At 40.4% G+C, this 15,479-nt stretch overlaps 1 protein-coding gene across 9 annotated transcripts in view; it reads left to right on the top strand.

Moving 5' to 3' along the window:
- The window catches only part of rims1a (regulating synaptic membrane exocytosis 1a), a 124,709-nt gene extending 114,809 nt beyond the window's left edge, over positions 1 to 9,900 (top strand). For all 9 annotated transcript variants that reach the window (XM_086165134.1, XM_086165075.1, XM_086165099.1 and 6 more), the window contains 4 exons: positions 4,077 to 4,189; positions 4,356 to 4,457; positions 5,346 to 5,485; positions 7,450 to 9,900. In XM_086165134.1, the coding sequence (XP_086021260.1) occupies positions 4,077 to 4,189; positions 4,356 to 4,457; positions 5,346 to 5,485; positions 7,450 to 7,668 (574 nt within the window). In that variant the 3' untranslated portion in view covers positions 7,669 to 9,900. The remainder of the gene's footprint in view (positions 1 to 4,076; positions 4,190 to 4,355; positions 4,458 to 5,345; positions 5,486 to 7,449) is intronic.
- The last annotated feature ends 5,579 nt before the right edge of the window (positions 9,901 to 15,479 follow it).

Below are 15,479 nucleotides of genomic sequence, written 5' to 3' on the forward strand. Positions count from 1 at the left end.
AGTTGATTATTTTTCAGCTAGGATTGTGGTAAAGTTCAAGTGGTTTACACTGAAATTATAATAATTTGTAATTGTATATGTGAATCTTTAACCTAATGAAGAACAAAGTTGATATTTTCTTGCCAAGAATATTTATATGTAATGACAGTCAGGAATTGGAGCTGCCAGGCAGGAAGTCTCGGGGACGACCAAAGAGAAGATTTATGAACGTAGTGACAGAGGATATAAAGGTTGTTGGTGTGAGAGAGGAGGATACAAAGAATAGGGTTAGATGGAGAAGGTTGATTCGCTGTGGCAACCCCTGAAGGGAAAATCCGAAAGGAGAAGAAAAAGAAGACAGTCTGGCTAAATTACAGGGTTGTGCATCTTAACCACTTCACCACTATCCCTGCTTGATGATACGCTGCATTTAACTGAATTCTAAATGATCAGCTACTCAGTACATGATACTGCCATGTCATAGCCCAATGTATAATCTTTAAAACAAAACACTCAACTCTACTTGTTATAGTGTTATAACTATACAGAAACAATTCAATCTATTAATCAATCGCTATTTTTTATTTTATTTTATTTTATTTTATTTTATTTTATTGTAAATATTTAATCTTTATTCAAACGTGTTATCCCATCAAGACAGATTGTCAAATTTTCAAGAGAGACATGTCACGGACAGGACAACAGATAATCAACACGAAGCAACCAGGCGATACAATGCCACAATCAGAACAGGACACAACATAAATGGAATGCTCAAAAGTGACAGTTAATATATAATTCAAATGAAATAAAATACCAGAAGGAGGAGCAAGAGGAATGAAGAGCAAGACAGAATATATTTTTGTGAATGAGAGGAACCCGGGTAGAACAGTGAGGCTACAGGGAGTGGAGATCAAGAAGTTGGAGGATTTCAAGTACTTAGGGTCAATAGGCCAGAGCACCGTAGAGTGTGGAAAAGAGACAAAGACACAGGTTCACACAGGTTGGAATGGGTGGAGAAAATTGTCAGGGGTACTTTGCAATAGAAGACTATCAGCCAGAATGAAAGGTACAGTACAAGACAGTGGTGAGACGAGCAATGCTGTATGGTCTAGAAACAGTGACACTGAAGAAAAAGGGTTTGCACGTCCCTAGTTTTCCCATGCCCAGACGCAGGTCACCAGGAAGTCCCTGGAGCCAGGCCTGGGGGCCAGACTTGATGGCGCACGCCTGGTGGCTGGGCCTTCAACCATGGGGCTCAGCTGGCCACGGCCCGAAGATCAACATGGGTCCCCCTTCTCCTCACCACCCACAAAAAGGGCCAAAGGGGGTCGGGTGCAGTATGAGCCGGGCAGTGTCCTGAATGGGGGACCTTGGGGGTCTGACCCTCGGCTGCAGAGGCTGGCTCTTGGGACATTGAATGTCACCTCTCTGCTAGGGATGAAGCCTGAGCTGGTGCGCGAGGCTGCGAGATTCCAACTAGATGTATTTGGACTCACCTCAACGTACAGTGTGGAGTCTGGAAACAGGCCTCTTAAGAGGGGCTGGTCTCTTTTTTATTCTGGAGTTGCCCCCGATGAGAGGTGCTGGGCAGGTGTGGGCATATTGATTATCTCCCGTTCCTCCCTGCACGTGGGAGGACGAGAGAGTAGCCTCCCTCCACCTTCAGGTGGGGGGACGGGTTCTGACTGTTGTTTGTGGCTATGCACCCTACAACAGTTCAGTTTAACCACCCTTCTTGAGGTCCCGAGAGGGGCTGCTAGAGGGCAGTCTTACTGGGGACGGACTCGCTTGTTCTACTGGGAGACTTCAATGCTCATGTGAGCAACGACAGTTCAACTTGGAATGGCGTGATTGGGAGGAATGCCCCCCAATCTAAACCCGAGTTTTTTTTGTTATCGGACTCGTCACGGATTGTCCATAACAAACACCATGTTCATAAGGTGTCCATATGTGCACTTGGCACCCACACACCTTAGGCCACACTTGATTGAGCAACCTTGTAGTCGTATGTCGGACTTGCGGGCACGTGTTCTGGACACTCGAGTGAAGAGAGGGGCGGTGCTGTCAACTGATCACCATTGGTGAGCCGGCTCCGATGGTGGGTAGGATGCTTGTCAGACCTGGGTGATGATCCACCTTTTTGAAAAGGGGGATTGGCAGGTGTGCTCCAACTAAAGGGAGATCACATTCCTCAGCCTCCCTGGTAAGGTCTATTCAGCAGTGCTGGAGAAGAGGGTCCGCTGGGTCATTGAACCTCGGATCCTGGAGGAGCAGCGTGGTTTTTGTCCTGGCCGGGGAAATGTGGACCAGCTCTATACCCTCAGCAGGGTCCTCAAGGGGGCATGGGAGTTTGCCCAACCAGTCTACATGTGTTTTGTGGTTCTGGAGAGGGCATTTGACCGCATCCTGTGGGCAATCCAATGGGGGTTGCTCTGGGAGTATTGGGAACCAAACCCTGTCATATGGGCTGTTCGGTCCCTGTATGATCGGTATCGGATCTTGGTCCACATTGCCAGTTGTAACTTGGACTCGTTTCCGTAGAGGGTTGAACTCCGCCAGGGCTGCCTTTTGTCACTGATTCTGTTCATAACTTTTATGGAGGGAATTTTTAGGTGCAGCCAGGGCATCGAGGGGACCCAGTTTGGTGGCCACAGGATCCAGTCTCTGCTTCTTGCAGATGATGTGGTTCTGTTGGCTTCATCGGGCCATGATCTCCCACTCTCACTGGAGCAGTTCACAGCCGAGTGTGAAGCAGCCGGGATGAGGATCGGCAGCTCCAAATCCGAAGGTGCTAAACTGGAAATGGATGGAATGCCCACTCCGGGTCGGGGAACAGGTCCTTCCCCAAGTGGAGGAGTTCAAGTATCTTGGGGTCTTGTTCACGGGTGAGGGTCGGATGGAGTGAGAGATCGACAGGCGGCTCGATGCGGCATCTGCAGTGATGCGGACTCTGTACCGGTCTGTCGTGGTGAAGAGGGAGCTGAGCCAAAAGGTGAAGCTTTCAATTTACCGGGCTATCTACATTCCCACCCTGAGCTGTGGGTAGTGACTGAAAGAATAAGATTGCGGATACAAGCAGCTGGAATGAGTTTCCTCCGCAGAGTTAGCCCCCAACCCTCCTACCAAATAAATAAACAAATAAATAAATAGGTAATAGATAAATAAATAAATAAATAAATAAATAAATAAATAAGGATGAAATGAATGTATGTATGTGCATGGTTCTGAGATGGCTATTGGGTTTAGTGGTCACGTCTGACTTCCGACTACTGGTACTTTGGATCTTTGGTGACTGAATTGCATTTCTTGTAAGTCGCTTTGGATAAAAGTGTCTGCCAAATGACTGTAATGTAATGAAATGTAAAGAGTGGCCGGACTCTCCCTAAGAGATAGGGTGTGAAGGTCGGTCAACTGGGAGGAGCTCGGGGTAGTAGAGCCACTGCTCCTCTGCATTGAGAGGAGTCAGATGAGGTGGCCCGGGGATCTGATCAGAATGCCTCCTGGACGCCTCCCGGAGGAGGTATTTCGGATTCCAGCCATCTCCATCTGGGAGGGGAACCACAGGGAAGACCCAAGACACGCTGTAGAGACTATTTCTTCAAACTGGTCTTGGAACACCTTGGGGTTCCCCCAGAGGAGCTGGACCATGTGTCAGGGAAGAAGGCGGTCTGGGCCTCACTGCCCTGGCAACTAAACTTGAATTACTTCTTGTTCTCTCTTTTTTTTCAATTTTTATCATTTTGATTTACATATTTACATGGAATTTTAAGCAGTTAATAATTTATTACAACACTTTTAAATGGGAAGTAGTTTGGCTTTATTTAGTTTCCTTTTAGCTTTGTGGCTTTTTTTTTTTATTGAATTGATGACAATTAAAAGATTAATTTTCTGGCCAAGATGGGTGTTATATTTACAAATATAGCGTGTCATTTTTTTATTGTCACATACAATATGTTTGCAGTATGCCCATGATTTTAACATGTTCTTTTGTGTGTGTGTGTGTGTGTGTGTGTGTGCGTGTTTGTGTGTGTGTGTGTGTGTGTGTGTGTGTGTGTGTGTGTGTGTGTGTGTGTGCGTGTGTGTTTGTTTGCCAGTCTGATCTTCTCAGGGATGCGGCTTGGGGCGGACAGTCAGTTCAGTGACTTCCTGGATGGTTTAGGCCCGGGCCAGCTGGTGGGCCGCCAAACTCTAGCCACACCAGCCATGGGTGAGTGGCCCACTAGTTGATTTAAAATAACATGCATATTTGTTTTCAGTATAAATAAGCAATAGTGTATTTTCAAAGTTCATCATTATTATGCCACAAGATGCATACCTACTTCTTTAGACAAATACTGTTTTTATGGACAAACCTCAATTTCCTGGACATATAGGTGATGTTCAGATTGCATTGATGGATAAGAAAGGCCAGCTGGAGGTGGAGGTGATCAGGGCACGAGGCCTTACTCCCAAACCTGGCTCCAAATCCCTCCCAGGTAACAAGCATGCATTCATGTTCTCTGTGAAGAGTGGGGATAGAATTAACATAAGAAACATACTGGGGCAAAAGCATTGGTGCTTTATCTCTGTCACAACACTGGATGACAGGACATGATTCTCAATTATTTTTTGACTTTGTGTCATCATGTCTTGACTTTTTGAGCCTAATTATTAAACAACAAATGTAAACAAAAAAGCAAAAAAAGAAAGTTATTTTACATTGTATTTTAGATCCTCACTTTAGTTAAATTTATGTTCAAGTGGCATCAAAGACTTAAATCAGTACAAGCTTGGTCAGAATCAGAGATCTGCACAGATTGTTAGCATGTCTCGATAGCGTAGCCATAATACTTTGAGTAGTCCCCTTTGACTCTGTAAAAATCTGAAATACAGGGGGTCCTCAACCTTTGTCTTCCTCGACTTGCAGCTTTTAAATATCGTTACAGGCATTTGATTGGGAGAGGTAGTGTTTCTCGGGTCCATGTATACATTTTTCGCACTTCTATGTTTGTTTCATTTTGCTAATTTTTCTTTTCTCTAATTAAGCTCTCTCTTTCATTTTCCTATGGTCTAGCCTTTTTTCTTTATCTATACAGATTAATTTAGGGTACTTTAGGTTAGGGAGGTGACATAATGGGTATGGCTGTTCCGACTTGCATCAAGCATCACCTTACGTCAGTCTGGAACGGATCTCCAATGTAACTCGAGGAACCCCTGTATGTTGAAAATGTTTGTGGTCAGGTATGGGGAAAGAAAAGAGGTGCCACATGGCTTGACCAATCAAGTGTCCTGCTTCCATCATTGGAATTTTTTGCTCTTGGATTTCCTGGAAATGAATACTTCACATACCTCTCTTCCACTACTTCCTTGTTCTCCATATACAGCTCCATATGTTAAGGTGTACCTGCTGGATAACGGAACCTGCAAAGCCAAAAAGAAGACTAAGATTGCACGAAAGACCCTGGAGCCCCTCTACCAGCAGCATCTGCTCTTTGAAGAGAGTCCCCAGGGCAAGGTGCTTCAGGTAAACCGCATATTCTTAATGTGTAACTGACAAACGATTAGTTGGTACTCAAATTAAAAACATATTAGTGGTTAGGTTTGGCGTTCAGTGTCATGTATGACCGATGCAACATTATCTCAATAATATAAGAATGGTCTGAGATTGATAATTGTGACAAAAATATATTTTAACACATCTACTAGATGGAGACAGGTACTTTATTTTGTTAATTTTGTTTTATTCAATGAACAGCAAGTTAATCTCATACTTTACTATATTGACTCAAAAACAACACTATGTTCATTACAATATACAAGATTCAGTTAAACTAACTACAAAATTACAGAACTAAACAAGTACAATAAAAAAAAATTCAATAAGAAAAATTAATGTTCTAAATAGGATGAAAATCAAAGTACACTGTTATTCCCTGAATGACAAGTCTTCAGAGATTTCTAAATATTTGGAACATCTCTATTTTTATTTCAAAATGCAATAATGGATTCTCTGCACATGAATGAAATGATGTGTCCGAAAAATAAAGTGGGTTTTTGTACTTTTCTTCTCTCTGCCCTGAAGGTGAAAGGTGAAATGACAATGTTTGATGGTCAGCTGGTGTTTTTCTACTTTCCAAAGGTTTTTAATTTTCGATTAATTACATTTGGAGAAAATTGAATTAATATATATATACTAATGGCGGGTTCAAGCTGGTTGGAATGGGTGGAGTAAAGTGTCCGGGGTACTATGTGATAGAAGACTATCAGCCAGAATGAAAGGAAAGATGTACAAGACAGTGGTGACACCAGTGATGCTGTATGGTTTAAAAACTGCGAAATTGAAGAAAAGACAGGAAGCAGAGCTGGCAGTCGCAGAGATGAAGATGTTGAGGTTCTCTTTTAGAGTGACGAGGATGGGCAGGATCAGGAATGAGTCCATCAGAGGGACAGCACATGTTAGATGTTTTGGAGAGAAGGTCAGAGAACCCAGACTGAGTTGTTTCGGTCATGTACGCAGGAGGGATGGTGAATATATTGGTAGACAGATGCTGGAATTGGAGCTGCCAGACAGGAGGTCGAGAGGAAGACCAAAGAGAAGATTTATGGACATAGTGAGAGATGATATGAAGTTAGTTGGTGTGAAAGTGGGGGATACAAAGAATAGGGTTAGATGGAGAAGGTTGATTCGCTGTGACGACTCCTGAAGGGCCAAGCTGAAAGGAAAAGAAGAAGACGTACATTTATGGTGGCGTGGTTGCACAATTCTTTCCCCTTCCATCTCATAGCAAGAAGGTCCTTGACTCTTAACAGTGGAATGTGTTTTGCCTTCTCCCCACGTTAATGTGGGTTTTCTCCAGATTCATACCCCAGGATGGGTTCATTAGAGACCTTCAAATGCCCAGACGTATAAATGAGAGAGTGGTTGTTGGTCTCTGTGTGTAGCCCTGTCATCAACTGGCGACTTGTCCACAGTGAACTCTGCCTCTTGACCAATGACAGCTGGGCTATGCTTCATTCCTCCACAACCCTGATTTACAGGATAATTGGTATGGGTTATGAATGAATGAAAAGGCATGTCCGATCATATCGCAAAAAAAGGGTGATAGATCAGCAAACTTTCAGGTAGGTTGGGGTTGGTGAGTCTTCTCTGATGTTCCAAGTCAGAAATCTGACTTTACGGGGTATTTCCCATCGAAACATGTGGAACATATACATTGAAACATGTGGAGCAAATATGGAGAGGATAACAGAACATTTAGACTATTTTACAAAAAAAAATCAAAGCACTCAGATAGTTACGTTGGCACCTGTCTCATCTGTCTCCACTTTGGGGACTTGAATATTGATTAGTCAAGGTATGTGGCTAGTGGCCGAGGTTTTTTGTTCAGTTGAACTTGGATGGTGACTGGCTATCACTATCATACCCACAATCCTTCACATCATTTGTTTTTAAACAGAGAAGCCACTGTGTGTTCCTTTCCCCCCCAGGTGATAGTGTGGGGCGACTATGGACGACTGGACCACAAATGTTTTATGGGCGTAGCACAGATCTTACTGGAGGAGCTGAACCTCTCAAGCACGGTGATTGGCTGGTACAAACTGTTTCCGCCGTCCTCATTGGTGGACCCTACTCTAGCTCCGCTCACGCGACTGGCGTCTCAGACGTCATTGGACAGCTCAGGACCACCGCCGGGCATCCGGTCCTAGTGCCCGGATGAAGACCGCAAACCCTCCCCCACAACGCCCCTTAAAACGATGGACCACAGTTATTGGACCACAACTGAGCAGAGGGCGTACGAGAACAACAGCAAGAAGGCCTCAGCCACCCAATAAAAAAGCCAGGCAGAGAGACAGGGAATGAGAGAGAGAGAGAATAAGAGAGAGGGAGAGACAGAACTAGCCAATCAAAGCTTAGCTGGAGTCTGACAATCACGTCTCACACCTTCCCTCTTCTTCCTCCTTGATCTGCTTTTTTTGCAAAGCTTTTTTGCTTTTCTTCTGAGATGCAGGTCTCTGTCCATGTTCATCATTACCTTATTTCTTTTCTGGTGCAACACCCCCCAACCAGGCCCCCTCCCCCAAAAATCAGGGTGGATCTCAGTTATCCAGCCAGTAGCCTTCCAGCCAATCAGAGAAGAGCTAATTGCGAGGCCACAGGGATGAGTGGTCTGAACGTTGTGTAGGAGTTAGCAGATGAAGTAGCAAACTGTCGCGGCGTCACGCAGCTGTACCATTACACCAGGTCGGCTGTTGTTTCTATGAGCGATACCCTGGTAATGATGTAAACATACACAAGGGGCAGCAGTTTGGGATGTAACCTCTTAAAAGAAAGCAACGTTGGACAGACACGTGCATTTTCTCAGCCTTGTAAAAGTGACACGAAAGCAAGCACAAGAATAGCTTGAGTCAGAGGTGAAAATGATCTGGCTTAAGAAAGAGAAAAGAAAAATAGAGGCCAAATTTGGTATTTGCTTTTTAGTTTTCATTTGAGATATTATTTTCTGTCTTTGTTTTGCCTAGAGTTCAGAAAGGCACCAAATGGTGCAAACTCCCTCTGTGTATGTGTATGTTTGGTTTTCGGGCGATGCCATGCCAAAGTCTGGACGCATTCGCCCGAACACCCTTTGCCCGACGCCCCACCACCTCCTTTACCCCTCAAACTCCCCCTGAAGGAGGGAGCAGCATGACTCGGGGATGCTCTGCCCTGACCCCAAGCTGCATGCACGTTTCTTTTGTTCCATTTGTTTCGTTTCTGTTCCGTTCACTTCCTTTTTTCTTTTTTTTTTTTTTTTTTTTTGTAAAAGACAAGACGATCAAACAATTCTCAAAAAAAAAAAAAACAAACACAAAAACCAGAAAAAAAGACTATGTGTGTTAGTTCCACATACTTTTAGGCCAGCTTGTATGTTGCATGTTCTTGTACAGTTTGCTCGTACTGAATATGAATACAAAACCGAGAAAAAGCCAAGCCATCCCCCGACCCCCTGAACATGAGCGGACACGCGGGGGAGGATCAGCACCACCGAGGCCACGCCTACCACTCTGGGTCTAATATCCATATTAGGAAGTCTCCACAAAAAAAAAAAAAAAAAGAAGAAAAAATAGTCTTTTTCTGTTTGTTATTTTTTCTTTGGACCCTTTGAACAACAGTGCTGTTGTGTAGTGCTGAGGACCCTCGAGCCCCCCGGTACTACTAAGGACGTAGGTGTCTAAAGTGTAGTTTGACCCCACGGGGCAGAGACACAGAAAGATAGAGAATGTGCGCATAACAGCTAAATGTATATGAAGTAACATTATGAGTTTGACAGAAAATATAAAGATATAGATATATGAATATAAAAGGAGTGTATCTGACTGTACACCTGTCACACACACATGCACACTTTGTACATACAAAATCAGGATGATCGGCTTGAATTTAAGTTATGAACAAATGAAAACATTGCTGACACACAAACATTCCTGGTCTTGTTGAGGAGAATCTGCATCCTGTCAATGTGCTTGAGCCGCTGAGCGGCACCAGGCCACAAGGGGGCAATACTAGGCCTTTATTTTTTTTCCCTCAGAAAATAAAATGCAGAAACAATTGAGCATTAATTTCTTTTTCTTAACCCCCCCAACCCGGTTATTACTATTGGTTTAGACTGGACTTCTAAAGCCAATGAGACATCTGGTTTTGCAGACATATTTTGCAGATGTTTCTGTTGAAACCCTGGCAGTTTGGCCAGCTGCCCTTTCCTTTGTCAGTATTACTCCAGGAATACTGATTGTTTACAGCCCATGGCTCCCCACTCCCAAACCACGACCCCAGACGAAAGAGGAAGTATTCACTGCAACAGTTCTTGTTTGTATAACAGATGTGGCTCTACTGATGTGTATGTTTTATATTCAAGAGTTCATTTTTATTATTTACAAATAAAAAGACTATGTGGAAGAAGATCATGGCTCCTTTATTTTATTTTATTTATTTATTTATTTTTAAAAGGGAATGGTCTTGTTTTTTTAATTGTCATTGTGAAGCACATTTCACAATAGTGTAAAAGATATATTTGGGAGAAATTTTAAGACACGCTGACCAGATGGATTAATCCAGAGGTGTATTTTTGACTAGTTTTCAAAATATCACAGATCAACATTAAATTTAGCAAAAAAAAAAAAACAGGGTTGTCGCCTGGAGCACCACACCACATAGGAAGGAAGAACCAAGACAACACTGTGTCGTTTGGCTGGCCTGGGAATGCCTCAAGATTCCCCTGGAAAACCAGGATGAAGTGGCCTGAGAGAGGGAATCCTGGGTCTCTCAGCTTAGGCTGCTGCCTCAGCATCCAGAAGATGGATGGATGGATGGATGGATGGATGGATGGATGGATGGATGGATGGATGGATGGATGGATGGATGGATGGATGGATGGATGGATGGATGGATGGATGGATGGATGGATGGATGGATGGATGGATGGATGGATGGAACCATTTATTCTATGTGCGTCCCAGCAGGCATCCAGTGAATAATGGCCATATCGGATTGAAAGTACCTGGGTAGGTATGACTGATATCCAGTACCCAGATGGAAGTATGACAGGATTAAGAATCTTCATCTCCCTTTGACTTTTCCCTTCAGGGATTGCCACAGCAAATCAACCTTCTCCATCTAACCTTACTTGCTTTTGGTATTTGTCAGGTTTAATGTTGTTTTATAACTTTAGAGTTAATATTAATAAGTTTCCACTGTCACAATTCTTGGAAAGCCTATTGCCGAAGCGTACCAATTCAATACATTAAAGCTACAAAACTAAAAGCATGTTCAGAAGTTATCTTTATCCAGGAAAACATGAATAACTGGTGATGAATTTGAGGAGACCCTACTTTGGATCAACTCCTGGGGTTGAATTAGGTCAGACGGGAAGATTATCAGTCCATTACTAACTCAATCTCTCAAAAGTAGTTGCATGTAACTTTTTGTAACAGTTTTTTTTATTTCATGTGTTGAAGTGAGCTGGACTATATGAACATAAATATGCTGCTGAAATGTTGATAAAAGTACACATGCGCACAGTTTGAAAGATCACTATCACTATCACTATTTTTGGGTTCAAAGACAGCGGGCAGGGTTTTTACCTTCAAGTGCCCAAAAAAGAAATATTTCTCAGGCTCCTGCTGTGTCTTGAATCCAGATTTATCAGAGCACAGGAAATGGGGTGCAGATGAGCAAATACTAGACAAAAAAGGTAATTAATATTAATATTACATAATGGTAAAAATAAACCTGCCTCACTATATTTGCGGTCAAATAACACCTGACATGTTTATTTAGGACGTGTACTGCACTCAAATATTTGTCCATCTAAGCTTCTGCTGTCACCGAGTGGTCAGACTGGGGATAACATGAAGGAAGATCTCATTCTTTCTATGGACTGTATGCAGTAAACTGCATCTTATCTAACATAAATAGAATACTAATTATTCATTGTGATTATTATCATCATTATTATATTATTACTATTATGCACAATATAGATAGTAAAAAAGGACATGAAGTCAGTTGGTATGAGAGAATACAGAAAATAGGTTTAGATGGAAGATGTTGATTTGCTGTGTTGCTGCCGAAAGGAAAAGAAGGTAGTATCATTATTATTATTATTATCATTATTATTAGCTGTAGTAGTAATAGTAAAAGCATTAGTAGTAGTAGTGTTAATAAATATAAATATGAATATAAATATAAATATAAATATAAATATAAATATAAATATAAATATAAATATAAATATAAATATAAATATAAATATAAATATAAATATAAATATAAATATAAATATAAATCGTTATTTTAGTTGTTGCTGCTGCTATTGTGGATTATTTCAAACACACACACACACATAAACACACACACACACAAAGGTATATTGTATACAGTATGTACAATCATTTAGACACATCTTACAAGACTGGAGCTGTGAAACCAGTGCACCTTACAGATCTAACACTAAAAACCAAGCCCCATTTCAAGATCTGCAATTTTACATGAGGAGAAAGTGTATTTTTAGCACTGAAGTAACGCTGAACCAGGATGAGCCACAAGCTCGATGTTTGGCAAGATGAATGGAGTTTATTTTTTTCTGTCGAAAGAATGACTGAAGTTAGTGGATTCATCACTCAATACTACTATATTTATCATATCAGCCTGTATTCAATAATTCTGGACCTGCCGTCAAGTTGCTTTGAACATGTTGTTGTATTCAGTCTTTATAACATAAGCCATTTCATTGATATATCAGTTATTTGATATATCAATTTCACTTCAATTTTTACTTGCACTGAAAAGTATCCTCAAAATGTGTATTGACTGTTTACACTCTTTCTAGTAATATTTAAAACCAATGCTGTGTCAATTTTTGAAATAAATACAGCTTTATTGTGTCCAGGGGAGAGAAAACAAAAAGTGAACACAGCTTTGGATGGATGATTGGTGGGAAAATTCATGATAAAAACTGTGCCAAAAATGCAAAAATAATACTAACCCAAGGCAAATAAAGAAAAAAAAAACTTCCTTCAAAAGAAGCTCAAGATTTCCACAGGAATATTTTTAGCTGTTTAGTATCACCTTGTGGTGCAATGTGATAACTACATGTGTTTTTTTAAGGATTTCAAGCAAGTCAGTCTTTGACCAAAGGTTTGGGGAAAAATAATTAGTGAAAAAATTAGAAATGAAAAAAAAACAATGAATTGCTTGTAAAATTATGTATTAAATGTTAAATGTATGTCTGTGAGTGTGTAATGTATCAGAGCAGGCATAGAACAGATTTATTTTCTCACCTGCAGTGGACCACATTTTAAGCCCTTTTTTCATTAGAAATAACAGAGAGTATCACATTATCAGACAAATACATAATTTATATAATTGCTTTAATTTCAATAAGCAAAACCCTGAGACACATTTAGTAAATCCTGTTTGAAAAGGGGCAGGAAAGACAGATGATTTGAATTATAGAGCTGGTTATTTTATATATATTGCAATCAGGCCGAATATATTTACAATACCTACAGGAGAGAATTTGATAGTAAAACCAGATACAGATGTTTCATTGCTTACAAAACAAACTTGATTAGAATAGATACAAATGAGAGACCAAAACATTTGTAAATGTCCCAAGCCAAGTTGTCACTCACAGGGACATGTTTCACCCCACTTATGAGACTCACTTCAACACTTTGGAAAAAAACCTTGGCCAACATAATTTTTCCAAATGAAAAAAAAAAAAACATGAATTTGGTTCCACTTCAAAATTATACATTTTTAATCACAAGTTTATTTTACTTGCAATAAATCCTGCATTTGATTGCAGTGCTCTGCCACATAATCAGTATTTGATTGCAGACCCATCGTGTTTGATTGTGCAACAAAAATTGAGTCCATATGAAAGAGGAGGGGGAGAGGCTATGTGAAGAAAAGACACCAGCTGTCATTGCAGGGGAAACCATTGAGCTACTTTCAATATCCTTCTGCCCCCCCCTCACACACACACACACGCACACACACACACACACATCACCAAATGTATATGCTTAACAAATTTCAACTAATTACTAAAAAATCTGAAATTCAACTCAATGTAAATACCCTAACCCAACATAAAAATCCTGTTAATAAGTGAATTAATGATAAAAATAATAGTGATAAATTATAAATACAATCTATACATTTGCCCCTCCCCCCACAGAGAGCAAGCAGGTACTGAACAGCTGGAGGAGGAGGAGGGAGTTAGGGTGGGCATACTTATTTGGTATTGTTATTTGTAGTCATGTTAATTGGGCTTTTTTTTTTTTCATTTGAATAAACGGGATCAGCATTTGCCTTTATTGCCAAAGCTGGCTCTACCTCTGCAATCACCTTTTTTCAATTATTTGGGGTGTTATATAGAAATTCAACAAAATCTAGCTTGTAGCTTGAAAGAAATTTTCGCTTATTTTCAAAAACAGCTGCTCTCTCTTGTCTACAACTTGCTGACTTCTGACACACACCCTTCAGAAAACCAGTCATTGTCAAATGGCTAGAGACGTGCACCGTTTGAGGAATAGTAACAGGTTCTGGGTGCTTCAACCGAAATTCTTTAGCCCACTTACAAAATGCAAGTGCAAAGTGGATGCATACTGAAATAGAAAAGTAAATAAAAGCTTGATTTTGACATGGCTCTTGGTTTTAGGATGCGAAAACATCCTTTCAAATATTTATTTGGGGATTAGAGGAGACCAGAATTATACAACATATTAGTTCACTGATAAGAAATGAAGATGGTGAGGTAAGGCTACTAGCAGGCTGCTTCAGATGGTGTAAGGAATTGTGGTTGGGATTATTGTCGAAAATATCATATCTGTATGTGAGGGCGCTGTGAGTTTTGAGCAGCTGATAATGGTCATAATACATAATAATACTTGAGATTGCCCAACCTACCCTCAACATTGAGGGCAGGTTGGTTTATTCTTCTTAAACACCAGCTCATCTTGGCGGTCATAGGGGAAGCTATTTTTATACTTTATTTGACGATAGTTTGCCTCCTTAACGGTGTGTTTGAGCATCTATCCGCATCCAGGCCTCGTTGTCTATCCCAGGAGGACGATCAATATTAGCATATAGATATAAGAATAAGAATAAGAATAAGAATAAGAATAAGAATAAGAATAAGAATAAGAATAAGAATAAGAATAAGAATAAGAATAAGAATAAGAATAAGAATAAGAATAAGAATAAGAATAAGAATAAGAATAAGAATAAGAATAAGAATAAGAATAAGAACAACTTTATTTATCTCGAAGGAAATTGTTGTGCCAGAGTTTCAAGCAAAACCTAACAATAATAAATAATAGTAGGAAATTGTATAAACGTAAAAAAAAATTAAAAAAAACGGGGGGAGAATAAGAAATACAAATAAAACTATAAAGTGTCAAAATCAAGGCTATAAAGTGTTTTAAGGTCTCAAGTGCAAAGATTTGAAGATTCCCTGCAGCTGAAGGAAGAGGAATTAAAAATTCTATGGACATAGATATAGATATAGATATAGATATAGATATAGATATAGATATAGATATTCAGTAAGATCCATAAATGTTGGGAAAACAACACAATTCTCCTCTTTTGCCTCTATACACCATCACAATGAATTTGAAATTAAACGAGCAAAATTTGCTTCAGCTGCAGACTCTCAGCTTTAATTTGTGTGTATTTACATCCAAATCAGGTGTATGGTGTGGGAATTACACTCACACTTTTTAAGGGACCAAAAGTAATAAATAAAACTACAAATCATAAATAAAAGACATCATTAGGCTAAAAAATCAAAACAAACCCATCAGAGAGGTAGCAAAACATAAAGTGTGGCCAAATCAACTGTTTGGAACAGTCTTAAATAGAAAGAATGCACCGGTGAGCTTAGCAAAACCCAGAAGACCATAGAAAACAATTGAGGTAGATAGCCAAAGAATTCTTTCCCTGGAGAAAAAACACTCTTTCACTAGAGTTG

The sequence above is a fragment of the Fistularia commersonii genome, chromosome 2 (assembly GCF_037954325.1).
Source record: "Fistularia commersonii isolate RoL2024-O1a breed Wild chromosome 2, RoL_Fcom_v1.0, whole genome shotgun sequence".
NCBI classification, from domain to species: Eukaryota; Metazoa; Chordata; class Actinopteri; order Syngnathiformes; family Fistulariidae; genus Fistularia; species Fistularia commersonii.